The sequence below is a fragment of the Myxocyprinus asiaticus genome, chromosome 4, assembly GCF_019703515.2.
Source record: "Myxocyprinus asiaticus isolate MX2 ecotype Aquarium Trade chromosome 4, UBuf_Myxa_2, whole genome shotgun sequence".
Classification (NCBI taxonomy): domain Eukaryota; kingdom Metazoa; phylum Chordata; class Actinopteri; order Cypriniformes; family Catostomidae; genus Myxocyprinus; species Myxocyprinus asiaticus.
Window position 1 is genome coordinate 31,454,419 of NC_059347.1, and position 26,418 is coordinate 31,480,836.

At 40.2% G+C, this 26,418-nt stretch overlaps 1 protein-coding gene across 1 annotated transcript in view; it reads right to left on the bottom strand.

Moving 5' to 3' along the window:
- LOC127433097 (extracellular matrix organizing protein FRAS1-like) overlaps positions 1-26,418 on the bottom strand; it is a 197,196-nt gene that overhangs the window by 11,375 nt on the left and 159,403 nt on the right. Inside the window, exons 42-62 of the mRNA XM_051684764.1 lie at positions 22,273-22,463; positions 21,310-21,466; positions 19,580-19,843; positions 18,447-18,635; positions 18,223-18,342; positions 17,328-17,507; positions 15,428-15,552; positions 14,505-14,645; positions 13,567-13,794; positions 10,276-10,389; positions 9,880-10,030; positions 8,566-8,725; positions 8,264-8,432; positions 7,607-7,853; positions 6,554-6,898; positions 5,544-5,704; positions 5,258-5,405; positions 4,673-4,878; positions 4,309-4,465; positions 3,994-4,194; positions 3,720-3,907 (exon numbers count right to left, since the gene is read on the bottom strand). Of these exons, the coding sequence (XP_051540724.1) occupies positions 3,720-3,907; positions 3,994-4,194; positions 4,309-4,465; positions 4,673-4,878; positions 5,258-5,405; positions 5,544-5,704; positions 6,554-6,898; positions 7,607-7,853; positions 8,264-8,432; positions 8,566-8,725; positions 9,880-10,030; positions 10,276-10,389; positions 13,567-13,794; positions 14,505-14,645; positions 15,428-15,552; positions 17,328-17,507; positions 18,223-18,342; positions 18,447-18,635; positions 19,580-19,843; positions 21,310-21,466; positions 22,273-22,463 (3,842 nt within the window). The remainder of the gene's footprint in view (positions 1-3,719; positions 3,908-3,993; positions 4,195-4,308; positions 4,466-4,672; positions 4,879-5,257; positions 5,406-5,543; positions 5,705-6,553; positions 6,899-7,606; positions 7,854-8,263; positions 8,433-8,565; positions 8,726-9,879; positions 10,031-10,275; positions 10,390-13,566; positions 13,795-14,504; positions 14,646-15,427; positions 15,553-17,327; positions 17,508-18,222; positions 18,343-18,446; positions 18,636-19,579; positions 19,844-21,309; positions 21,467-22,272; positions 22,464-26,418) is intronic.

The following is a 26,418-nucleotide window of genomic DNA, read 5'->3' on the forward strand; positions in this document are numbered from 1 at the left end:
AACTGACACTGAAAAGTCAAATATTGTTAAATGCCTTTCAGATGGATGCAACACTCTTTTTTTTCTTTTTCTTTTTCACCCAATTTGGAATGCCCAATTCCCTATGTGCTTTTAAGTCCTCATGGTCGTGTAGTGATTCGCCTCAATCCGGGTGTCGGAGGACGAATCCCAGTTGCCTCCACATCTGAGACCGCCAACCCGCGCATCTTATCACATGGCTTGTTGAGCGCGCTGCCACAGAGACATAGCGCATGTGGAGGCTTCACGCCATCCACCGCGGCATCCACGCTCAACTCACCACGCACCCCACCGAGAATGAACCACATTATAGCGACCACGAGGAGGTTACCCCATGTGCCATCTACCCTCTCTAGCAACCGGGCCAATTTGGTTGCTTAGGAGACCTGGATGGAGTCACTCAGCACACCATGGGTTTCGAACTAGCAAACTCCAGGGGTGGTAGTCAGCGTCTTTTACCACTGAGCTACCCAGGTCCCCCCTGGATGCAACACTCTTGAAATAGCTAAACTATTGAGGCGTGACCACTGGACAATCAAACGTTTTGTTGCGAATAGTCAACTGGGGTGCAAAAAAGCATAGAGAAGAAAAGGCACAAATTAACCGCAAAAGACTTGAGAAGAATTAAACGTGAAGCTACCAGGAACCCATTATCCTCCAATGCTACCATATTCCAGAACTGCAACCTACCTGGAGTGTCCAGAAGTATAAGGTGTCAAGTGCTCAGAGACATGGCCAAGGTTAAGAAGGCTGAATACAGGTGCATCTCAGTAAATTAGAATATCGTGGAAAAGTTCATTTATTTCAGTAATTCAACTCAAATTGTGAAACTCGTGTATTAAATAAATTCAATGCACACAGACTGAAATAGTTTAAGTCTTTGGTTCTTTTAATTGTGATGATTTTGGCTCACATTTAACAAAAACCCACCAATTCACTATCTCAAAAAATTAGAATATGGTGACATGCCAATCAGCTAATCAGCTCAAAACACCTGCAAAGGTTTCCTGAGCCTTCAAAATGGTCTCTCAGTTTGGTTCACTAGGCTACACAATCATGGGGAAGACTGCTGATCTGACAGCTGTCCAGAAGACAATCATTGACACCCTTCACAAGGAGGGTAAGCCACAAACATTCATTGCCAAAGAAGCTGGCTGTTCACAGAGTGCTGTATCCAAGCATGTTAACAGAAAGTTGAGTGGAAGGAAAAAGTGTGGAAGAAAAAGATGCACAACCAACCGAGAGAACCGCAGCCTTATGATTGTCAAGCAAAATCGATTCAAGAATTTGGGTGAACTTCACAAGGAATGGACTGAGGCTGGGGTCAAGGCATCAAGAGCCACCACACACAGACATGTCAAGGAATTTGGCTACAGTTGTCGTATTCCTCTTGTTAAACCACTCCTGAACCACAGACAACGTCAGAGGCGTCTTACCTGGGCTAAGGAGAAGAAGAAGAACTGGACTGTTGCCCAGTGTTCCAAAGTCCTCTTTTCAGATGAGAGCAAGTTTTGTATTTCATTTCGAAACCAAAGTCCTAGAGTCTGGAGGAAGGGTGGAGAAGCTCATAGCCCAAGTTGCTTGAAGTCCATTGTTAAGTTTCCACAGTCTGTGATGATTTGGGGTGCAGTGTCATCTGCTGGTGTTGGTCCATTGTGTTTTTTGAAAACCAAAGTCACTGCACCCGTTTACCAAGAAATTTTGGAGCACTTCATGCTTCCTTCTGCTGACCAGCTTTTTAAAGATGCTGATTTCATTTTCCAGCAGGATTTGGCACCTGCCCACACTGCCAAAAGCACCAAAAGTTGGTGAAATGACCATGGTGTTGGTGTGCTTGACTGGCCAGCAAACTCACCAGACCTGAACCCCATAGAGAATCTATGGGGTATTGTCAAGAGGAAAATGAGAAACAAGAGACCAAAAAATGCAGATGAGCTGAAGGCCACTGTCAAAGAAACCTGGGCTTCCATACCACCTCAGCAGTGCCACAAACTGATCACCTCCATGCCACGCCGAATTGAGGCAGTAATTAAAGCAAAAGGAGCCCCTACCAAGTATTGAGTACATATACAGTAAATGAACATACTTTCCAGAAGGCCAACAATTCACTAAAAATGTTTTTTTTTATTGGTCTTATGATGTATTCTAATTTTTTGAGATAGTGAATTGGTGGGTTTTTGTTAAATGTGAGCCAAAATCATCACAATTAAAAGAACCAAAGACTTAAACTACTTCAGTCTGTGTGCACTGAATTTATTTAATACACGAGTTTCAAAATTTGAGTTGAATTACTGAAATAAATGAACTTTTCCACGACATTCTAATTTATTTAGATGCACCTGTAAGATTCACAAGTTGAAGCGTCAATATTGGGCAAAGAAATACATGAAGACAGATTTTTCAAAGGTTTTATGGACTGTTGAAATGAGAGTGACTCTTGATGGACCAGATGGATGGGCCGGGATCACTAATGGACACAGGGCACCACTTCGAGTCAGGTGCCAGCAAGGTGGAGGAGAGGTACTGGTATGGGCTGCTATCATTAAAGATGAGGTAGTTGGATCTTTTCGAGTTGAAGATGGACTGAAACTCAACTCTCAAACCTACTGCCAGTTTCTGGAAAGTATTTTCTTCAAGCAGTGGGACAGGAAGAAGTCCTCAGCATTCAAGAAGGCCATGATCTTTATGCAGGACAATGCTCCATCACATGCATCCAAGTACTCCACTGCTTGGCTAGCCAGCAAGGGCCTCAAAGACGCCCAAATAATAAATTGGCCCCCTTCCTCACCTGACTTAAATCCTACTGAGAACTGGTGGGCCCTTCTCAAACTTGAGATTTACAGTGAGGTTAGACAATACACCTCTTTGAACAGCATTTGGGAGGCTGTGGTTGCCGCTTCAGCTAAAGTTGATCGTGAACAGATCAAGAAACTAACAGACTCCATGGATGGAAGGCTCATGGCAGTTATTGAAAAGAAGGGTGGCTATATTGGTCACTGAATATTTTTGAAAGGCCAAAAATGTTATTTAATTGTCATTTTGTGTTACTTATGTTGCACCTACTCTATAAATTGAGAATAAACAATTGAGTTGGGAGAAATTATTTTTGTAATTTAGTTGCCTAATAATTGTGCAGACTAATAGTTGCCTAATAATTGTGCACACTTATATATTCCCCTGAGAAAGACAAAACTCACTTTCTTTGTTAAATATTCAGGTTTGAGGTTCAATAACATTTTGGATTGACTGAGAGCATTGTGTTTGTTCAACAATAAAATTAATCCTGAGGAATACAATTTGCCTAATAATTGGGCACGCAGTGTATATATAGTCATAATAATACTACTAATACTAATAATAATACTGCATATTACATTAATGATTATGTAGTTATTATTGTGTCAAAACGCAGATATAAATAAAAAATGGTTCTTCATTTTTCCACATATTTCTTACAGAAATAATCTTTATCTGTACAAGTTGATCTATTAATTATAAAAACAGAACGGTTAAAAAACAAAAACAAATGACAGGCCTGTTGTCTTTCAGATCTTAAGGCTTAAATAACTCAGTGGAGCTGATATAAAATAGATTAAAGGATCAAAGAAAAGCTTCATTAGTTTTAATGCATAGTGTGTTGAGAAATGTTGAGAGAAAATGTGGAAATGAAAAAACTAAACAAGTATTCAGTAGTCTCTTACAACAGGTGGAGCTGGAAGGATGAGACTTCCTGCAGCTTCTTGATCTAGAATGGTCACTGTTGCCATGCTGATCTCTCCAAGCATAGCTTCAACAGGGTCATCAGGACCAAGGACCAGCGAGAAAGACTCATGCCACTCTCTGTCTTCATTTGACAGGATCTCTACCTTAAAGAGGATGTGGTCCACACCTGTCCGCAATAAGAGAGGAAATCGTTAAAACAGAATTATTATGTTTAGGTAAAAGAGATTAGAACTTGCTGAAGCCATGACTTACCAGGGCTGAACTTAAGGACTCGACTCTTGGGGTTATAGTCCACACCTGATTGGGCCGATCCATCCCTTGTGCTGCATCGGATCTTGGAGGTGCGGTCAAGGTCTCCTTTACGAATTACCTTGATGTTCAAAACCTCAATTCCATCTGGGCCAGGGGGCTCACGAACTTGGTATGAGGCTTGCTCAAACTCAATTGTAGGTGCTGAAAAGCATGGTGTACAACTCAGACTTTTTGAACCTTTTTTTTTTTTCAGGAAGTTTGAATGTTACATAGTTTTAATGTTTGCATTTTTTAAGCTACAAGATAACTACCCACCATCTTCATCATTTGTGATGGTCACAGTAACAATGTCATTGACTCCAGTCATGGCTCCAATCCAGTGGTCACCATGTGGGCTGCCAAGGTGGACCTGAAACTCCTCTTCAGGCTCAAACACTGAGTCATCTTGAATCAGTACTGTACAATTTTTCACCTGCCAATCAGAAGCAATATATTTCAAGATCAACATAAATATTGTTTAAAATGGTCTACTCTTATCCCTAAACCTGACAACTGAGGCCATCTGAAACAAGACCATCTCATAAAGGGGAATTTTCTACACCTGCACATAACTACACAATGTCCTACATCCAACTTATTAATCATTGACAAAACACATTTTGTTTGAAAGAAGCAGCACCTTATCCCCTTTTTGGAAGGTGATTCTGAAGTCATCTGCATTTCTCCTCTCCTCAAAGTCATCCATCACCATAGCAGACATGGTGCGTGTAAAACAACGGACAGAAGACTTGTACATCAGATCTCCTGTCCTAAAAATCGGGATATGCAGGATGCCATCTTTCTCCTTCACTGTATATGCCAATTTCTCAAACTGCATGCTAGGTACTGCAATGAGAAAGCATTTACTCCATAAGTAACTTCATCTGATGTTACATGGTTGTTAAAGGGATACTTCACACAAAAATTTTAATTCTGTCATCATTTGTTCACCCTCGTTTTGTTCCAAACTTTTGTTTTATGTGGAACCCACAAGGAGACCTTGGGCAGAATGGCAGCCTCAGTCACCATTCACTTTCATTGCATCATTTTTCCATACAATGAAAGTGGATGGTGACATGGGTAACATTCTGCCTAACATTTCCCTTTGTGTTCCACATAAGAAAGAAAGTCATTAGGTTTGTAATGACATCAGGGTGAGTAAATGATGACCACATTTTCAATTTTTGGGTGAACTATCCCTTTTGTAATTGGCAAATGAACGCACTGTCTTGACTGGTGTCAGTGATGTAAACAGAGGCTTCATATGGCTCAGTGAGTACCGCTCCATTGGGAGAGCTAAGAAACACGATGAAGGACTCTTTCCCTTCAATGGTAGGATTCTGGATGTCATCCATTATAGTCAAACTGCATGTCTAGGAAAGAGTAAACAGATAATGCAAGTGATTTCATTATAAGACATCTAACTTGATTACACTGAAATGGAGCCTTTAAACACCAATCATCTTACACTATGTCAGTAGACATGTGATAAAAGTTAAGAGTTGAATTACCTCCTCAGTCTTGCCTGGCTTAAACTCCACCTTTTTGGAACTTGGAATGTAGTCCATACCGGGCGTGGCTGAATCCTGTTCTGCAGGACGTGTGGCACACCACACAGAGGTCACGGAGGACATGTCACTGCCCTGCCTCAGAACAGGGATTTCAATGGTGCCTGGGGGAACATAACTCACAATCAGTTTTATATACATATTGTTACAAAAAGATTACTAAATGCTGAATAAATAGTTGCTTTTGATTTGTTCTTGTTCTTCTCCACACAAGTTCAAGAAATGCCCAAAAGTAAAGCTACACATTGTTATATCAGTGTAGAATCACTGTATGCTGACTACTGGGTGATACATCATAATTATATCCACAATATATTCGCAATGATTCTACCAGTGATTTAAAATGTGATTTTAATACACTTTTCATTTGGCCATTAAGTTTCCTTGTGACTCATTTTGCGATCCTTCCTTTGAGTATGAGAGTGTTACAAAATATGTTTTAATAGCATCTCTCATCTTAAGTGGCAAAAAAGATTTTGAAAGTTTGAATTCAGTAATTCACTTGTCTATTTCTACGAATTGATTCAAAACTCAGTCAACTGTTTCATTTGTGCCACCACTCAGAAATGTTCACTGACTTCCCTGTGTGGCATTTACATGTATTAAAATGCTTAAGCATAAAATATACAGATAGGTAAATATGGCTGTTTATGACTATGTATTACTATATTAATGCATACAAATGAAAATGATTAAATATTCTTCATTTAGATTTAATTTAGTGAAAAACATGTCTTGATTCTTTTAACTAGATTTTTGCTGTTTTTTACTTCTTGCATAAACATTTTACCTAATTGGCAACAAGAATATGGTTTCAAAAATAATTAAAAAAAAAACATTAAGAATTTCAGAGCAAATACGTAAACATTGAGATATTAAATATCGTCAAAAAAGTAATCCATTTTGCACAGCATTGCTGACTACCTACAGTACAACAACCAAACTCCACCAACCTGCATCTTCACTGAAGGTGAAGGAGCTATTTCCCAGGAAGACAGTGGAGGCATCATTTGGCCCATCTATGATGACTTTAGCCACAGAGACGTCACCCATGCGTGCATTATCTGAGGCGTCTGACAGCACCAGCTCAAACTCCTCAGAGAGCTCATACTCACTGTCATCAATCAGCTTTACATCACACGTAGACATGCTCACACCTGGACCAAAGATGACTCGGTTCTCACTGCTCATACCGCGGGTCTTATAGTCAGAACCGGACTCCAGAGCGTGCAGGCTGCTACCCCTGGCTGATTTAGGCACAGTATAGCAGAGAGCAGAGACTGTGCTGCTGGTGTCACCTGGAGGACAGACGAGATCTCAGCTTAAGCAAATGAGCAATGACCATGATTTTTTTATTTGAAACTTTTTATGTATTTTTTCAAATTTATTGTTTTTACTTTATTCATTTTGTCTTATTTATTATTATTAAATTGTGAGTTTGTGAGTCTTTTTAAGTGATTCACTAAAATAACTGGGTCGTAAGAGTCATATGCTCATAAATACACAACATTTGTTTGGACTACATGATAGTTGTGCTGTTTGTTTGTTTTTGAGAGCAGCCAGTGAAGACAATGCAAAATAATTGTTTTATAATGTGTCTTTTTTTCCTCATCACATTCAATTCAGACTGCAAGCTCACAACTTGTGCAAAGTTTGCCATGGCACTGTAGATTCAGCTCTATCAACAGGATTTGTGGCTTGTTACCACAGAAAATATTTTCAAAGAAAAAATACACGCAAAGCAATGCACTTACAAAATTACATTGACAATCATTTTAGTGATGGGACAACTCTTCTAGGCAGATGAATTTATGCCGTTATGTGTTATTCAACATAATTACTGTGAACAGATTTTTCTCTATGTAAACATTCCTTTACTGAAACAAGAAATTGGATATATAATTCTGATGCCATGATTAATGTTTGCAGTAGGATTAGGAACATATCTGAAGAGCTTTAAAAAAACAACAACTCTGATTTCCTTTTGTAGGAAGTAGTCCACTGACCTTTTCTCTCAATAGGAGCAAAGATAAAGCCAGTGCTCTCGTTGACGTGGTAGGCCTTCTTATCGAACTGCAAGGTGGGCTCATCCTCTGTGTCATTGATGTTTACTTTAGCTCGGGTCACTGACCCCAGCAGGGCATACACTGGCATACTCAGCTCCACATTAAAGCTCTCGGTGTTCTCAAAGACCCGGTCATCGTTGATCACGATGGTGCAAACCTTAGAGTCTTCTCTTTCATCAAACTGAACCTTGGGAACCACATTAAAGAGCTTCTAAATGTTCAGCTTCAGAAGTTCTATACTAACCATATTAATATCATTGACTAACCATGACCTTTCCAACCGTTTGTGACTCAGACATTATTATGGCTTGCAAGCAAGTTTTTCTCTACACTAGAGCAATATTTAGCCAAAGACATATTTAAGCACAGCATAACTAGAAAAAATTATAGTCATTACAGAAATTTCCAAGACTTTTCCAGGCCTGAAAAACACAATTTAAAGTTCCCTAATATTTCCAGGTTTTTCGTGACGGTGTAAACCCTGCTCACAATCTGTCTATTAAATCGAGGAGATTTTAATTATGTAAGTGTAGTAGACTGTATTATAAATTCACAGCCTCTGATCAGTAAACCAGTCAACATTAGGACATACTGTACCTGTCCTGCGTATTCAACATAGTCCTGCTGTCCGGGCAGAGAGCCCATGCTGGAGGTGGAGGTTGCAGTGCCCTGTTCGGTACAGCACAGCACAATGGCATATTGGTTCAAATTGCCAGTCCTCTTTACTGTGACTGACACAGTTCCATCTTTCTCACTCACATTGTAGCTGCAGACAGAAGACCACAAAGATTTTTCATGAAATAAATGTTATTTACAGTATGTGATCCATGTCACTGTGCATAAACCATAAGAAGCACAGTTTGTGATTTCCTAAAGGACAAAATTCAAGACAGACATACCTTTTGTGCTCAAAGCTGATGAGGGACCACTGAATGTGGAACACATTGTCACTGACGATGTTGGGCTTGCTGTCCTTCACAAGGAACTTGAAGTTGTCCATAGTCTCCTGATCGTTGTTCTCATTCAGAACGTAACGGATAAGGCCCAGGTTAATGTCAGCTGCAAGAAAGCATTATTTAAAGGGATAGTTCTCCCAAAAATTTCCCATAAATACTCACCCTCATGCCATCGCAGATGTGTATGACTTTCTTTATTCTGCTGAACACAAACAAAGATTTTTAGAAGAATATATCAGCTCTGTTGGTCGATTCAATGGAAGTGGCCAGAACTTTGAAGCTCCAAAAAGCACATAAATGCAGCATAAAAGTAATCCATTTGACTCCAGTGTTTTGATACTTATCTTCAGAAGTGATATGATGGGTGTGGGCGAGAAACATATCAATATTTTAGTCCTTTTTTAATATAAATGACCACCTTGACTTTCACTTCCACATCCTTCTTTTGTTTTTGACAATTTGCATTCTTTGTGCATATTGCCACCTGCTGGGCAGGGAGGAGAATTTATAGTAGAAAATTACTTCAATATTGATCTGTTTCTAACCCACAGTTATCATATCACTTCTGAAGACATGGATTAAACCACTGGAGTCGTATGGATTATTTTTATGCTGCCTTTATGTGCTTTTTGGAGCTTCAAAGTTCTGGCCATCATTCACTTCCATTGAATCGACCAAACAGAGCTGATATATTCTTCTAAAAATCCTTGTTTGTGTTCAGCAGAAGAAAGAAAGTCATATACATCTGGGATGGCATGAGAGTGAGTAAATGATGGAAGAATTTTCATTTTTGGCTGAAGTATTCCTTTAAGGTTATAACGTGGCTCTCTGAAACACTTGATTGTGATCAGTCAATTGCACCATTCTGTGGTCAAATATTTATGCATAATGACTGATGAACTGTATTGACTGTGTCCCAGGCAACCAATTTCCTACTATGAATAGCCTTGCTAGTTTCATATCTCTTGTATAATTCCTATTCTATTTATTTTTATAAAATAGTTCTCAAAACAATATTTCATGTCATTTTATTTATTTGGCAAGTAGTCCTGTAATAACAGCCAATCTGTTCATTAGGCAATGTTTTTGTGATGGCAAAACATAATGCAGTCATACTTAATATGTCAGGAGATCCATAATAAATTCTGTGTAACTGTAACTACCAGTATACAGTGTTCTGTACAGGTGGCTCCAAACAAGTTATAACACTATAGTTACTTTAAAGAGATTTTATCCACTGTGTAGTGTCAGTAATACCTTGCGTGAAAGAGGTGATAGGTTTGCCAGATTTGAGTTTACTCTCCAGGTAGCCATGTTTCGGTTCTGAAGTGACTTCATAAGTCAGCTGTCCATCATCAGTGTCTGGATCAATAGTGAAGAGCTCTTTCTTGGAGATCAGATTGGTGGACTATAACCACAATTCACATCAAAATGTTATTCAGTACTTTCCAGTAGGTTACAGTGAATTCTGTAATAGTGCAAAACTCTCTTGCTTTTGTTGTCATGCAAGAAAAAGCCAGTAGGAGGCAAAAGTGCACTGTTTGTCATGATGTCAACATCTCAGTGCAGCTGACTGAACATTCATTTGGATTAATCCAACTGCTATGTGATTCTAAATATAAAACTGGGTTTTCTATGATAGTGATTATCTACCTTATTGTCCATGTACTCCAGCCACTGCAAGCCCAAGTTGGTGACAATTCGAGGGGTTCCATCATCAACAGGTAAAATGTCAATTTTAAACTTTTGTGGAGCAGCTGTAATGACCTGTAACAAAGGACAAGCGTTAAATCTCTTGGCTGACAGAACACTTTTCATTTATTCTTATAAGAGTAATTGCTTCCACTTTACCAACAACACTCACTTTAATCACCGTTCAGTCCTCAATCAGAGTCTACAGTATTTACATTCTAATGTACAGTAAGACTTGATTTCTAAAGTACTGATCAGTGGCGATCTCTCAGGGCCAGCAAAGCCTTCTCTGCTGGCCTAACATGTCAAATATAAATATTAAATATTTTTCATCCTTTCATTCTCAATCACCTTTTTGCCTAAGTATTTTTAATCGCTTTCCACTCCTAATTCAACTACAAACAAATAGAGAAAAACGAAAAGTTGATCCAGTCAGAATTTATTCCTCGATGCTTACAAGCGAAGTGTGACAACTGTTTCAAAAATAGCATGCCCGAATCCAAAGCAGCGCGTGAGTCTGAGCTCCACCCCGTCAGGCCTTCAGAATTTCCACAGAATCCCTCAACAGTGCAAATGAATGAGCAACTAAAGTTAGATTGTCAGATTCATTAGCCAATCAGACTGATTTATTTGTTCTTGTGGTGTGGTCTTTAGGATATGTCCCAGTCGAGGCCTTCTAGCTGGCCTTGAGTGACACAAACACGCTTTAAGTGATGTACTTAATTCAAGAGCGAAAAGCGTAAGATCAAGCTGTCTGACGAGTTGACTGTCATCACTGCTGGTATTGCCGCTGAGAAAGAGATCCTTATGGATTTAAAAACACGAGATGTTCTGCATGTCCATGTGATTGCTTACTTTATTAAACATGAAAGGAGGACTGATTTTCACTTCAAGTAAATTGGTAAGTGCTTTTTGCATTGTTATAGCAACATCAGGAGTTTTCTAAGTGTAAATTAGGCTGCTTGAGAATTCGGTGTCGGATCAAGTTTTGATAAGTAGTGCTGCGTTCCATTCAACTCGGAAAGTCTAATTTTACAACTTCCTAATAGGAAAAGTGCAATGAAATGCATCTTTAAGTCAGAATTACAACTTGTAGGCTCGTGCAGAAATTCTCAACTCTGATTTCATCGAGATGCAGGTGCATGATGTCACACAAACATGTCGACACTCAGGGAGATATACAAACTGATAAACATTCACTTTATTAAGTAATATCGATAAATGACTTTGTTTCCACATTACATGATATTAAAGCTTGTTTAACAAATGCCTGCAGAAGCAGGTGTATAAAACATGGAAAATTATAATCTCTTTTGATAATCGTACACCTGAAGCACAAATGCTAGCTGCAGCATTGTTTATCAGTTGGGTTGCTAGGAGACATCTCTAATGAGAGTCAAACCCCTGCTAAGCTAACAGGAGCATTGCAGTTTTGTTTCCTTAAACGTCATCGGGGAATGGAATGCATTTATGTACGGAGATATCAAGTAGGAATATCCCACATGCAACTTGAATGAAACGCAGCAGAACCGTGTACCCTGACGAAACGAAATTTATTGAATGCAACATTTAAATCGCAAATATTATTAGATAGATTTTTCCAGGTATTATAGACCTCCTTGGTAGATTCATATGAAAAATTATGATCTTTGAATGTCTGTTCGGGAGAAGTTCATTTCACAAAACAGTCAGGCTGCAGTTAAAATTAGCCTTGAGCATTGTGTTATTTCAAGTTCTGGCTTTCGTGCATGGACATGTTTTTAAAATGTCAATTGGTATTACTAGTTATCTGCGACATAATGTATGATGCCCAAAGGCATAGGGTGTCTTATTCATTGTGAAACTGTGTTTTCTTAATGCATGAATCACAATGAAGGCATAGACTTTAAATGCACAGCCTGCCACTGGTGCTGAGTAATGGTGTTTCAGGCCTCCCTGATTAAATACTGTCATAGGGCTGATATTTTTTCATTTTATGACAAAGTGAGATGCCCCTTTTCCAACGTCCACTGAGAGACTATTCACCTCCCAGAGCAGCTGACAGTAAGCTGACACAGCAAGAGCAGGAAAAAGCGATTGCTGATAGATGGAATTATTATGACGAGGAAAGAGAGAATCAGGATTGGATGGGGGCGTTGGTGGAGGCTGCTGACATGTTGCCTAAATGGATAGGTTATACAAATAGACTGGATCTTTTAAGATAATCCATATCTGTGTTTCCATATTTGGTAACACTTTACAATAAGGTTCCATTTGTTAACATTAGTTAACATGAACTAACAACGAACAATACTTTTACAACATTTTTAATCTTAGTTAATGTTAATTTCAACATATACTAATACATTTTTAAAATCAAAAGTTGTATTAGTTTACATTAGTTAATGCACTATGAACTAACAATGTACAATTGTATTTTTATTAACTAACATTAAGTTTAATAAATGCTGTAAAAAGTATTGTTAATGGTTTGTTCAGGATACCTAATGCATTAACAAATGTTAACAAATGGAACCTTATTGTAAAGTGTTACCTAATATTTTGTATAGCCATATAAAAACACATGTAGTCCATTTACATAAAAAAGATGTAATTGAATGAAAGAATTTCAACAAATTCTAAATCTGAACAATTGCAGATGTTACTTTTAATATCACAAATCACTTCATATAAGCTTCTCTTTTATCAACACTTGTCTGTTGTTAAAAATTAAAAATATTTTGTTTTAAATTTGATCAAATGTTAGATACAAATTGATGCCGCAAAATTTTAAATATCTAACTGCATGTTTGTAACTTTCTATGGCATTTTAAACTCTAGTCAATTTCTGACCCTGCGGTATACTAACGCTAACCTTAGCCCTAACCCTAAACCTCTGGCATTTTTAATGTGAAATATGATAATATACTGTATAATCCCTTAATTAATTACGTTTTTTTTTTTTTTTTTTTTTTTTTTGTGAAGGACCATCCTCACAAGCAGGTTTTTGAAGTTATAACTATATTTGTGAGGACATTTTTAGAAAGGCTGCCCTACATGGTGGTAACCACATAAGATTGGGTGCAGACCATATATTTCAAAGAGTAATAAATATTTCAAGAGTCAGTGATGATCAGTAATGCTTAACCACTGATCTGAATGGTACTCACAGGCACACAGAAACAATAACATTATAATAACACTGAAGACAACTGTTGTCAAGACAACTAGCCACATGGACAAGCTCTCAAATAACTCAGGAAGTCTACCAACCTCTTTTCCATCGTCTTTAATGATAAAGAACATGTTGGTGCCGTCACCGACAGTGAAGGTGAATCTGTCTTTGAGTGAGTTACTGCCATCATGGTTGTAACTGATGCGGTTTTGATAGATGTCGTCCATAGTGAAAGTGTTTGTCTGACGGTAATGTTGACCATTAATTGTGCGCTCAATGGTACCATGACGAGGAGCCTGAACAATAGTGAACGATACAGAGTCCTCCTAATAGATTTCAAGAGAGAGAAAGAGAGACAGTTAAACATGATTAGAAATAAAATGAAATCAGCACTATGAAGCACTTGAGCACAGACATATGAGATTCAATTAGATAACATACAGCAGCACTAAACATACAGTTGTCTTTAAACAATAATGTATAATTATGGGGTCTGGGTAGCTCAGTGGTAAAAGACGCTGGCTACCACCCCTGGAGTTCGCTAGCTCGAATCCCAGGGCGTACTGTGTGACTCCAGCCAGGTCTCCTAAGCAACCAAATTGGCCCAGTTGCTAGGGAGGGTACAGTCACATGGGGTAACCTCCTCGTAATCGGCATATAATGTGGTTCGTTCTCGGTGGGGCGCGTGGTGAGTTGAGCGTGGATGCCGCGGTGGGTTGCGTGAAGCCTCCACGCGCGCTATGTCTCCGTGGCAATGTGCTCAACAAGCCACGTGATAAGATGCGCGGGTTGACGATCTCAGACGCGGAGGCAACTGGGATTCGTCCTCCGCCACCCGGACTGAGGCAAATCACTATGTGACCACGAGGACTTAAAAGCACATTGGAAATTGGCCATTCCAAATCGGGAGAAAAAGGTGAAAAATAAAAAATAAAATAAAAAAAATAATGTATAATTATTATTATTTTTTATTTTTTTTAAAGAAAATACATGCACAGACTGAGTTAACCGATCATCTGTCTTGTCGTAGTGATACCTCAGTGTCAGCATCTGTAGCTTTCAGCTCAAACTCAGTGATAGTCTTCCTCACTCCCTCCTGAACCCTCATCCCTGGCACCAGCAGCACGGGCAGAGAGTCATCCACTGGTCGGATCGTGATATAGAATGTCTGTGAGATCTGAAAGACACACACAACATTCAACACTCAAATATTTACATTAGTTTGGACAGAGAAAAAGAATGTACAGCCAGCCAGTCATTACAAGTACAAAAGCAAAATAAAGACTGCAAAATAAACCCATTCAGGATGATACAATACCTGATCCTAATCACCCTGCTGTGTGTAATAATTAAATATAAACAACACTCAGTAATTAAATGTTTTATATATATATTCAAGCTCAAATATTCTGCAGTACATAATCAAATTCTTTCATTCATTTACATAAATTTGATTAATTTTCACAATCAACCAATCAGTGTTAACTGTACAGACATAGAGCGACCATAAATGAAAGCAGTTTCAGTCCATTGGCTGCTAAAGTCAAACTGATAATTAAAGTAAGTAAAAATAAAAGTGCTGATTTTATTAAACATTATATGACAATTTAACTAAAGGGAGCACAGGAAATTTAGTACATTAATTAAGCAGCACAATACAAACACAAAGTGTATTTACAACTCATTTTAGATTCTAAATGGTAAAAGGGTTTTGCAACTGAGCATTCAATCCTGTTTCAAAGCACTGTGGGAGAACTTTAAAGCTCCACTATGCTAATCTCTTTCCCTGACCAGCTTAGTCTGCTCTAATTAGTGTTTGTCTGTGTATGTGGGCATGCCCGTGTTTGTAATGGGAATAAAGGAGGTGAAATAAAGACAGAGAAAATAAAAGGGGGGAAATACTGTGGGGGAATAAGTGTGCATGTGTGTGTGTGTGTGTATGTGAGTGTGAGTGTATACCTCATTAGCTCCGTCAGACACAGTGAAGGTGAAGTCATCTGAGTGTATCTCCTCTACACTGGTATGGACATACTGAATGTTCCGGGTGGTCAGGTCAGCCTGGGTGAATGTGCTGATGTGTGTTCCTGCAAGAACATCATATTACAGTGAAACTCACCAGTGACCAACAACCCACCACTTCATATACTGCATTTGTCATCAAATAATAATGCATTTGAAATCATTATAAATGCCCTACAGATCAAATGAAATGAATAAATATAACATGTTCCATATACTACCATTGACTGAGGCTGTAGCCCAGAGAGAGAGGAAAATGAAAACATATCTCCACACATCAAACAACTGCATATGGTGTCCTGATGAAGATGCAGGGCTGCAGAATACCATATGAGTGCAGCGGCACTGGTGCCACTGGGTTCTACAGATGAAGGGCCTTTTAGAGTGAAATATTTAAAGGATGAATGATTGAAAAGTCTTCTAATTACAGTTGTGCATGGCACTAAGTTTTCTCCTGTTTTCCTCATCAATGCTGTTTAGAATGTCATGATTAATTAATATGGTTTCAAGTAGTTTAAAGGGATAGTTCACCCAAAAATGAAAACTCTGTCATCATTTATTTACCCTCATGTTGTTCCAAACTCGTGACTTTCTTTCTTGAATGGGACACAAAATATGTAGAATGAAAGTGAATGGTGACTAAGGCTATTATTCTGCCTAACATCTTCTTTTGAGTTCCACAGAAGAAAGAAAATCATACGGGCTTGAAATATCACGAGGGTGAGTAAATGACAACAGAATTTTCATTTTTGGGGAACTACCCTTTTAAGAATTGAGTCAATTGGGTTGCATCAGCGATTTGTAAAGGAGAATTCTGTGCCAAATTCAAATGGGTCAGGTCATGCCGTGCTTCAAAATAGTTCGCACAGTAAGCGCTGTTCAAATTGGTCTGTGATGCTACTGAAAACCAATCTGCACTGCGCAGATGATTGATTCAGCCTGGTAGTGCTCTTTCAGAGTTTTCTGTTTTTCATGTTTCCCATGTGCATCATAAAATGGCAGCGTATAATAATTTTAAAGTTGCACCAGTGTGACCTCTATCAAAATGCGCCCATTTAGTCGCACCCTGGAGCCTTGAGATGTATCGGTTGGCTCCCATCTTGTCCTCAGTCTTCAGTTTAATATAATGTTGAGATATGAAATCAACTATATCTTCCATGAAAACACTTCAAATGCATTGGTCAGCTGTGGCCAACATTTATAAACATATTTCCCCCTACAGAGCATCAGCACTGCAGACTTTAAATATAGATTATGATCTCTCCTGCTTCTATAGATTAAATCTCCTATACAGGCATGAATAACAATGATGCTGTAGTGCCTGTGTATATGTATTTCTTTAAGGAGAAGCAGTATGTGTGTGCATTTATGTAACAGATTTGTGAGTGAGTAATACAGTCAGGCAGTGTGTTGTATGGAGGGTAAACATGCTAATGCGTGTTCCTGCAACAGCATCAAGCCTCAATAAAACTCCCTCAGTGACCAGCAGTCCACCACTTCAAATATTGCAGTCAGTATCAAATAATAATGTAAAATCATTTGCCACCACTATAAATGCCCCACAGACCAGCTGAAATGACTAAATACAAGATACATAAGATGTATGGCATGGCTTTTCAAACCCTTCCTAGAGGGCCACTGTCCTGCAGTTTAGTTCAAAACCCTGTTCGTACACACCTGCCTGTAATTTTCAAGTAGTCCTGAAGACCTTGATTAGCTGGTTTAGGTGTGTTTAATAAGGGTTAGAGCTAAACTTTGCAGGATGTCAGCCTTCCACAAGCAGAGTTGAATAGTCCTGATGTATGGAGTGTACTGTATATGTATGTGTGTGTTTGTGTACCTGGTTTGTTGAATTTTTCTAGATGGCCGAGCTGGGGTTGTTTGGTGATTCTATAAATGAGTTCGCCTGGCTCACTGTCCTGATCAGTAGAGGAGAGCTGCAGTGTTGTTATCTTCTTCAAAGAATTCTCATCCAAAACCAAACCCTTATTAACCACCACTGTGGGAGGGAGTCTGTCCTCTGAAAAAGAGAGAGAGAGAGAGAGAGAGAGAGAGAGAGAGAGAGAGAGAGTTCGCGTTTAATACTTTAAAGCAATAGTTCACCCAAAAATTGTCATTATTTATTTACCCTCACATTGTTCCAAACCCATTTGTCTGTCGTTTTTGTGTGGAACACAAGTGGAAATTTTAAAGGACATTCCTGTTTGCTACTTTTAATGAAATAGCAATTGATAGTAACTCACTTTAAAGCTTAAAAAAAGGTGTCATAAAAAAGTGTCATAAAAGTTGCTTATGCAAATTGTGCATCATATTCCAAGTCTTCTGAAGACATTAGATAGGTTTTGGTGAGAAACAAGCTGAAATTTAATACAAATATTAACTAATTAATATTGAGAATGCATTTAAGATTTTCACAATAAAACAACTTTTCGGCTTGCGTCTAAGCCAATCCATCCTTCCATCCATCACCTATCCAATGCACTCAGAAGACTTGAAATGTGACACTTTCTAATGACACTTTTGGGTGCTTTTTAAAGCTTTAAAGTCACTATTGAGTGCTATTGTATAAAATCAGTGAACAGAACACTGTGTTTGGCATAAGAAAGTAAGTCATATGGGTTTGGTGAGTAAATGATGACAGAATAAAATTTTGGGGTGAACTATCCTTTTAAAACACTTTTCTAACATTCCTGAACATGCATCTTGGTATGCTCCTAAACAACATCTCAGCGTACCCAGAACACTAATGAAGAAAGACTGGTCAATGATTCGGTTTCCCTCCAGATCCTCCAGGTTGAACTTGAAAGAGAAGCTCCCTCCACTCTCTCCCTTTTCATGAATGTATTCCACATAGCCTAACAGACAAGACGCAAAACCACATGAGACAGTAAATCTCTGCTCAGCCATTCCCTGTGGATGATTATGTATGAGTGGGAAAAAGAGTAACTAAGGCAAAAACCTTTGTTAATGTCATCCTGGGTGAAGCTGGTGGCAGGTCCTTTGACAGATAGTTGAGCCTTGTTTCTGCCTGAATTCAACAGCAAAGATCCCATGCTCGGGTCTTTAGTGAGTGTGAACCGCAGCTTAAGGTTATCTGAGTCTATATCTGTGCCTTTCAGATGCTGCTCTGTGATCTTAGATGAGGAACCTGTTGAGAGAGGTATGAACAAGAGTTATATGACTGATACCAGAAGTGACATCTAAGTTAATTTATTAGCAGCTACTCAGTATAGAAATATATAATATACAATATTATAAACATTATGGAAAGGAAGTGTTTAATTGGTGCATCCTAATGAACAGGGGCCCCGGAAACCACTTTAGCACACACCTCAACTGAACTTCGGCTGACATGGAAATATGCGCACTTCTGGCACACTCATTAAAAGTAGTATAGCGTGGAAACTGACTGGATAGAAATGACTAGTAGTGATGTTTCGTTCAAGAACGCATCGTTCTTGTTCACCTCTATACAATGACTCATATTTTTCATTCACTGACATCTCTCCCTTTCAAAGCCAATGAGCTCTACTGATTTTCATGCCTATAAAGACCAAGCCAATAGCATTCAGTTCAATGCAATCACTTAAAGGAGTATTCTAAGTTCAATACAAGTTAAGATCAATCGACAGCATATGTGGCTGTGGCAGGGCGGAGGGCGGGGCCGGTCCATGATCCCGCACACCCGGCCCCTAATTAGGCTGATCAAGACCGAGAGGTATAAAGGTGACCGGAGACGGCAGTGCGAGAGAGTTATGGGCAGCTGCCCTACACCTGTGTGTGTGTGTTTGTCTTTTTGGTTCAGTTCCTTATTAAACTATTATTTATATTATCAAGCCGGTTCTCGCCACCTCCTTTCCCTCTAACCCCTTTACAGTGGCATAATATTGATTACCACAAAAATGTATTTTGATTCGTCCCTCAGATATGCCACTATAATCAGCAACAGTTAAAGAACTGACACAACATTTTGTAATAAAGCATGTTTGATATGATGAAGACTACTGAAAATAAAGCGTTCTAGTAATCTGGAGTAACCTGGCTACAGGTTGGAGTGTGTGCAAGAGAAATGCAATGTAGTTGTATACTGACCTGCTGTAATCTGTAGTCCTCTGTTTATAGTGACTCTAGGGCCTTCTCTCTTCCTAATGTCCATGCTGAACTCTAGACTGCCCGTCTCAGTGTATATGCCATCTGTTACTGAAAACTGGATCTCGTCTGTCCCAGAATTATGCCCGTTTGGAGTATAGACCAGCAGCTCGTCTAGAACATCCTGGTAGGTGAAGGTGGATCCCTGCTGAAGGATCTTGCCGTTCTCTAAAGGCTGCGAGTAGAACTGTCTTCTGCGTAGCTTCCCTATGGAGACAAAAATACACACGTTTGCTTAAATCTAAATGAGGACATATTATAAACTTCTTTTGCTTTTATATCAAGCTAATTATGAATACAACAGACTAATCCTAATCCTCTTCCTCAAAGAAAACTGTTTGCACTGGGGTCCAAACAGGAAACAATAATAGAAATTCTGAATATGTATTTATAAATCCTTACGTTTACATTTAGCAGATTTTTAAGATGAGGAACGTAACAAGAAACATGTCATACAAATGTCAACAACATCTGCAGTATCGCACTGCCAAGTTCTCACAGTGGCTGGAGAAGTAAAGATGCTAGCACAGAAGAAAGAGACAGACAAGATTTCTTTTTTTTTTTTTGTTAAATACTAAGTGCATTTAGTGTGTTTGTTAAGTTCTCATGGAACAGATGTGTTTTCAGCTGTTTTTTGAATGCTGAGATCATATCAGCAGATCGTGTGGAGGTTGGAAGCTCATTCCACCACAGAGGAACAGAGAAAGTGAATGAATGTAAAATGGACTTTGTGCCTCTTTGCAAAGGGACGACCAGGCGCCGCTCATTCACTGACTGCAGAGAGTGAGTTGGGAAATAGACCTGAAGGAGTAAATCGAAGAAAGAGGGTTTTGTTCCATTGGCTGACCTGAAGGCCAGAGTCAATGCCTTGAATTCAGCCAGTGGAGTGAAATCAAGAGTGGGGTGACTTGAGCCCTCTTTGGTTGATTAAATACCAGATGTGCTGCAGCATTCTGGACCATCTGCAGTGGTTTAAGCATGCTAGCTAGCAGACCGGCCAATAGGGCTTTACAGTAGTCCAGTCTTGAAATGACCAGAGCTTGGATCAGGAGCTGTGCAGTATATTCGGACATGAAAGGTCTGACTTTCCTGATGTTGTAAAGCACGAACCTGCAAGACCGGGTGGTTGTTGAGACGTTGGCAGTGAAGTTAAGCTGTTCATCCACCACCTACAAACTATATATTCAGATTTATAACAACATATTCAGGATTTATATAATATTTATACATTATTTATTAATCATTTTGAACCAAATAAGGATGTTCCTACAAGGTTTTGTCATATTTAGCTAACTTCTGGGGATATTTCTCTGTTCTCTGTGGTGGAATGAGATTCCAACCTCCACATGATCTGCTGATACTATCCCAGCATTCAAGAACCAGCTGAAAACACATCTGTTCCATGAGCACTTAACCAGTCCACACTAAATGCACTTACTATTTAACAATAAAATAAAAATAAATAATAATAATAAATTATTGTCTGTCTCTTTCTACTGCATTGGCATCTATACTATATTTCATATACTATATAGCCTCTCTGAAAACTTGGTAGTGCAATATTTCAGATATTGTTGACTTTTGTATGACAAATTGCTTGTTATGTTCTCCTTTTGTAAGTCACTTTGGATAAAAGCATCTGCTAAATGACTAAATGAAATTGAGGTGCTGACCATATGTAGGTTTCTTGATGATGGTGAAGAGAAGCTCATTCTCAGGTGTGTCCTGATCCAGCACATTCAGAGAGGAGTTAGTGATGACCACACCTGAGTTCTCCTCCACCTGGATGCTGTTTACTGAGATGATTGGGACTCTGTCCTCCTTGGTTTGCTGTAAATAACGTCAAATAACATCTTATGACTTCTTATTTATAAATGTTATATAACAAAAGTGATAAATGGCTCTAATAGGCCTATAGGTAACTATAAACAATTACTCACATTATGTTTTATTAGGGTGGATGATGGCACAATTGTCTAGCTACTAATAACTGACTACATACATCCACAAAAAATCAGCTTCACCAGTTGGTTAAAACAAATTGCAAAATGGCTGAGAAAAGTGAATTTAGTTCTGAGAAAAGCCTTAGCATCAACGTTTTGCAGCTTATCTAATGCAATGCCATTCATACATTTTTAATGTGGCTTACGTTTCCAAATACTTTTTGGATCTACTGGATAATACATGAAATAACAGATATCTGACCTGACAACCTAAAGAAGCAGGTTTAGTCCCTATAAAGAGTGAACCATGAACTGCAGAGTTACCGAAATCTCGTATTGCACACATCTCTCCTAAAAGGGACTGTGTCTGCTCTAATTAAATCAACATTGCTTTTTGACTTTTATTTAGGAGCTTTAAATGCCTTTTAAGGACAGGGCAAGTAGAGCAAGACAGGAAACCATTGGGGAGAGAGAGGGAATTGGGACCAGAAGCAGGCTGGCTTTGAATCTTTACACGTCAAAAGCATGTGCAATACCCACTGCATCACAGCTCCAACCATTAACGGCTTTGAAGCGGTTACTAAATTAAGAAAAACCAAAGCATATCTGCTACAGTAAGAGCAAAATAGATTCTGAAAAATATTCTGTAAAATACTAGGAGTTTTTACTCTGCATATTTTTTTATTATTATACCTGTATGTCTATAGTGACATCAAAAACATCTGTTTGATTTGATCCATCACTGATGTAAAAACTGAAGACATCCTGGTGGATGTTGGGCGGGTGAATGTCTTGGACATAGAAGATCTGGTCTGATGTCAGATCCTCTATTGTAAAGGGGACATCAGGGCTGATCACACGAGATCCACCGATGGTTCCCCCTGCTGGTAACAAGGGACACATCTCAACAAACAAAACACTTAGCATTTAACATCTTGACATTTCTGGACATTCTTTAGTTGGATTGCATTTATACTTTGCATTCCAAAGCACTTCCAATATGATCAGAGAGAGATCCAGTCCACTACAGTATTACTTACATAGTTGAACAGTATTTGGATAACAAAAAATGCATCTGCATTTACACCTTTGTCAAATGTGGTCAGAATCCCTCCCTGACCATTTCCAAATGTGGTTTCAGTGATCTTATCACAATTCAATCACAATGTATCTTAGGTGCATTTACACCTGGTTCTTAATGTGGTCAAATGCTATCCAATTGTGATTTGATCCCTGAAAACACATGTTAATGGCAGGTGTACATTGGGCCTATTACTTATTTTGTATTACTTTTATTTCTGGGCCCAATACCCCCCCTCCCCTCAAAACGCAAGACAAAATGTATGTCAGTTGCCAGACAAGAAATGTCACGGCTCCGGTGAGTTTGTCGGTTTGTTTTGTATGTTTTGTTATTTTCTCTCCCTCATGTCTTGCAGACGTGGCCAGCATGCATGATCAGTGTTTCCATGGGAACATTGATTGTTCCCAGGGGAACACTGATCATGCCACTAATTAGAATGCAAAGCAACACCTGGTTCCCCTCTAATTCACTCCCTTCTTAAGCCCTTCGTGTTCTCAGTATCTTTGATACTGTGTGAAGTAACTAACCTTACTCTCTGCCTAGTTGGTCCTGTCTCGTGTATCTGTTGGTTGCCCGCGTGTCGGGTGTGTGGTTGCCTTCCAGTTTGCTGTGTGTCAGCTTGGTTTCCATGGAGGATACCTCGTATTTGCCCGCGTGTTGGGAGCTAGATCGCCCTATCCTGCTGGCCATTGTTCTACACCTTACTAAGCTTCAACGGAGGATTCCATTAATCTATTCCTGACTTCCACAATGCACACACTCATTCTATGTACACACTCTTCACAGATTGCCCCTTACATGGCCATGGTGCACGCTTTTCAGAGATCCCCTCCTGGTGCTGCAAACGGTGCCGGGATCCTCGACATTCACAGTGACTACTCATATTTATTGTAAATAAATCCTTTGAACTGTTCCCCTACTCTTGGGTCTGTTTGTCTCGCGGTCACTCATTACAGAACAGTCTAGTCAAGTATGGACCCAGCAGAGGAATTCACTCTGCTCCGCCCTCTCTCAACAGGGAGCTTTGCTGGAACGTCAGCAGGATCAAACCTCCGCATCTAACCGAGCTCTGGAGATGATGGCTTCGCAGATCACTGAGCTCACCTCTGTTGTGCAGCAGCTCCGCCTATCTCCCGATGCTGGCCCCTCTCAGGAAGCATCTTCACCAGATGCTTAAAAGACTGCATTCCCCCTCCAGCCCCGTATTAAGGTGAGGCTGGATTCTGTAGCGAATTCCTTTCACAATGTTCCCTGTTCTTCACTTTATAGCCCTCTACTTTCGCGTTGGGTACGATGAAGGTGGCTTGTTTGATCACACTCCTCACCGGAAGGGCTGGTGAATGGGGCACTGCCATGTGGAACAACACACATCCCTGCTGCGCTTCCTATCACGCATTTTCCACAGAGCTCCACTGAGTTTTTGATCGCTTGGCTCAAGGTCGGGAGGAGGTGAGGGTCTTATCTGGACTGTCTCAAGGAGATCGACGAGTCTCAGATTATGCGATCGAGTTTCACACCCTGGCTGCTTCTTGTGAGTAGAATGACCACTCCATGTGGGATCGGTTTCTGCATGATCTTTCCGACGACATCCTGGACGAGATTTACTCTTTGGATTTGCCTCCGCACTTCGATGATTTGGTGGATCTGGCTATCCGAGTCGATCAATGTCTGACCCAACGCTGTCGCCACCTGGGCAGCTGATCCTCCTACCCAGTCTGCTTCTTCAGCCAGGTCACCGGTATCACAGCCCGACCCTGAGCCAATGCAAATTGGAAGAACTCAAATCTCACATAGGGAGAAACAGCGACGCCTTGTCAGTGGACAACGTTTTCATTGTGCTCGGTCTGGTCATTGCTCTGCTTCCTGTCTGGTGAAATGCACCACTTGTCAGTAGGAAAGGGGTTACTAGCGAGCACAACACCATTGGACAAAAACCCCTGGACTTCGGACACTTCTCCCGGTTCGGCTGCAGTATGGATCTGCCTGTCACATGGTCTCAGCCTTGGTTGATTCCGGAGCCGAAGGGAACTTCGTGGATTTCGAGTTGGCTTCAAAACGGTGGCTTCCTATGGTCCAGTTGGATAAACCCATCACCACCCACACCCTCAGTGGCACGCAGCTCTCCGTCATCACTCGGTCCACAAAGCCAGTCACCTTCGTCTGTGGAAATCATACAGAGCAATTGTCCTTTTACCTGATCCAATCTCCATTGGCACCAGTAGTGTTGGGGCATCCTTGGTTGGTAACACTGTTCTCGCTTGGAGTCATTAATGTTTGTCTTAACTCTGCTGTTTCCCCAGTCCAGTCTTGCGTTTCATTGCAGGATGAACTGGCAGACTTATCCGGAGTACCATTGAGATACCATGTCTTGAGGGCGGTGTTCAGCCGGTCCCGTGCTGCAACCCTTCCTCCTCATCACCCATACAACACTGCGATTGAATTGCTTCCTGGCACCTCGCCACCTGTATGTATTCTGTATGACTGTATTCACTCTCAGCTCCCGATAGGGAGGCCATGAACAGGTATATATATTATTCTCTGGCAGCCGGTCTCATCCACCCTTCCTCATTGCCGGCAGGGGCGGAGTTCTTCTTCGTAGAGAAGGATAGCTCGCTTAGACCCTGTATAGATTATCGGGGCTGAATGACATCACGGCGAAGAATTGCTATCCTTTGCTGTTGATGTCCTCAGCTTTCGAACTCTCGCAGGGAGTGTCTGTCTTTACAAAGTTGGACTTATGCAGCGCTTATCACCTTGTCCGGATTCGGAAGGGGGATGAGTGGAAGATGGCTTTCACTGCCCATAGGAGGCACTTTGAATATTTGGGTATGCCTTACAGATTGGTCAAAGCCCTCACCGTCTTTCAGGGGCTCGTAAATTACTTGCTTAGAGACGTGGTTGATCGTTTTGTGTTTGTCTATCTTGATGATATTCTGATCTTCTCCCAGACTATCCAGGACCATGTTCAGTATGTCAGGCAGGTACTTTAGCGACTGCTAGAGAATCGGCTGTTCATCAAGACAGAGAAGTGCACTTTTCATGCACAGTCAGTTCCGTTCCTGGGGTTCATTGTGTTGTCCAAGGGAGTGCGCATGGACCCAGCTAAGATTAGAGCCATCTCCAATTGGGCAACCCCAGATTCTTGCAAGGCATTGCAGAGGTTTCTGGGTTCATTAATTTTTATCGTAGGTTTATTAGGAATCATAGCCAACTCGCCACACCTCTGATGGATCTCACCTCCACACGCATCGACTTTTGTTGGTCCCCGTGAGCTGAGGCCACGTTTCGAGCGGTTTTCTACCGCACCCATCCTTGTAACTCCCGACCCTGCAAGTCAGTTCGTGGTGGAGGTGGATGCGTCTGAGGTTGGTGTCAGAGCAGTCCTGTCGCAGCGCTCTTCCTCTGATGGAAAGTAGCATCCATGTGCCTTTTTCCGCACTGCTTAACACCAGCTGAATGGAATTACAATGTCGGTAAACAAGAATTGTTGGCTGTCCGGTTGGCCTTGGGCAAGTGGCGTCACTGGTTAGAGGGTTCGGGGATACCATTCGTGGTCTGGACAGATAAAAAGAATCTAGAGTACATTTGTAGTGCTAAACGCCTAAACTCTAGACAGGTTCGCTAGGCACTATTTTTCCATGCGATTTAATTTTATCCTGTCATATCTTCCGGGTTCTAAATATGTCCAGCCCGATTCCTTGTCTATATGTTTTGAGGTCGAGACCTCCACCGTCCCACCGGATACCATTGTACCCGCC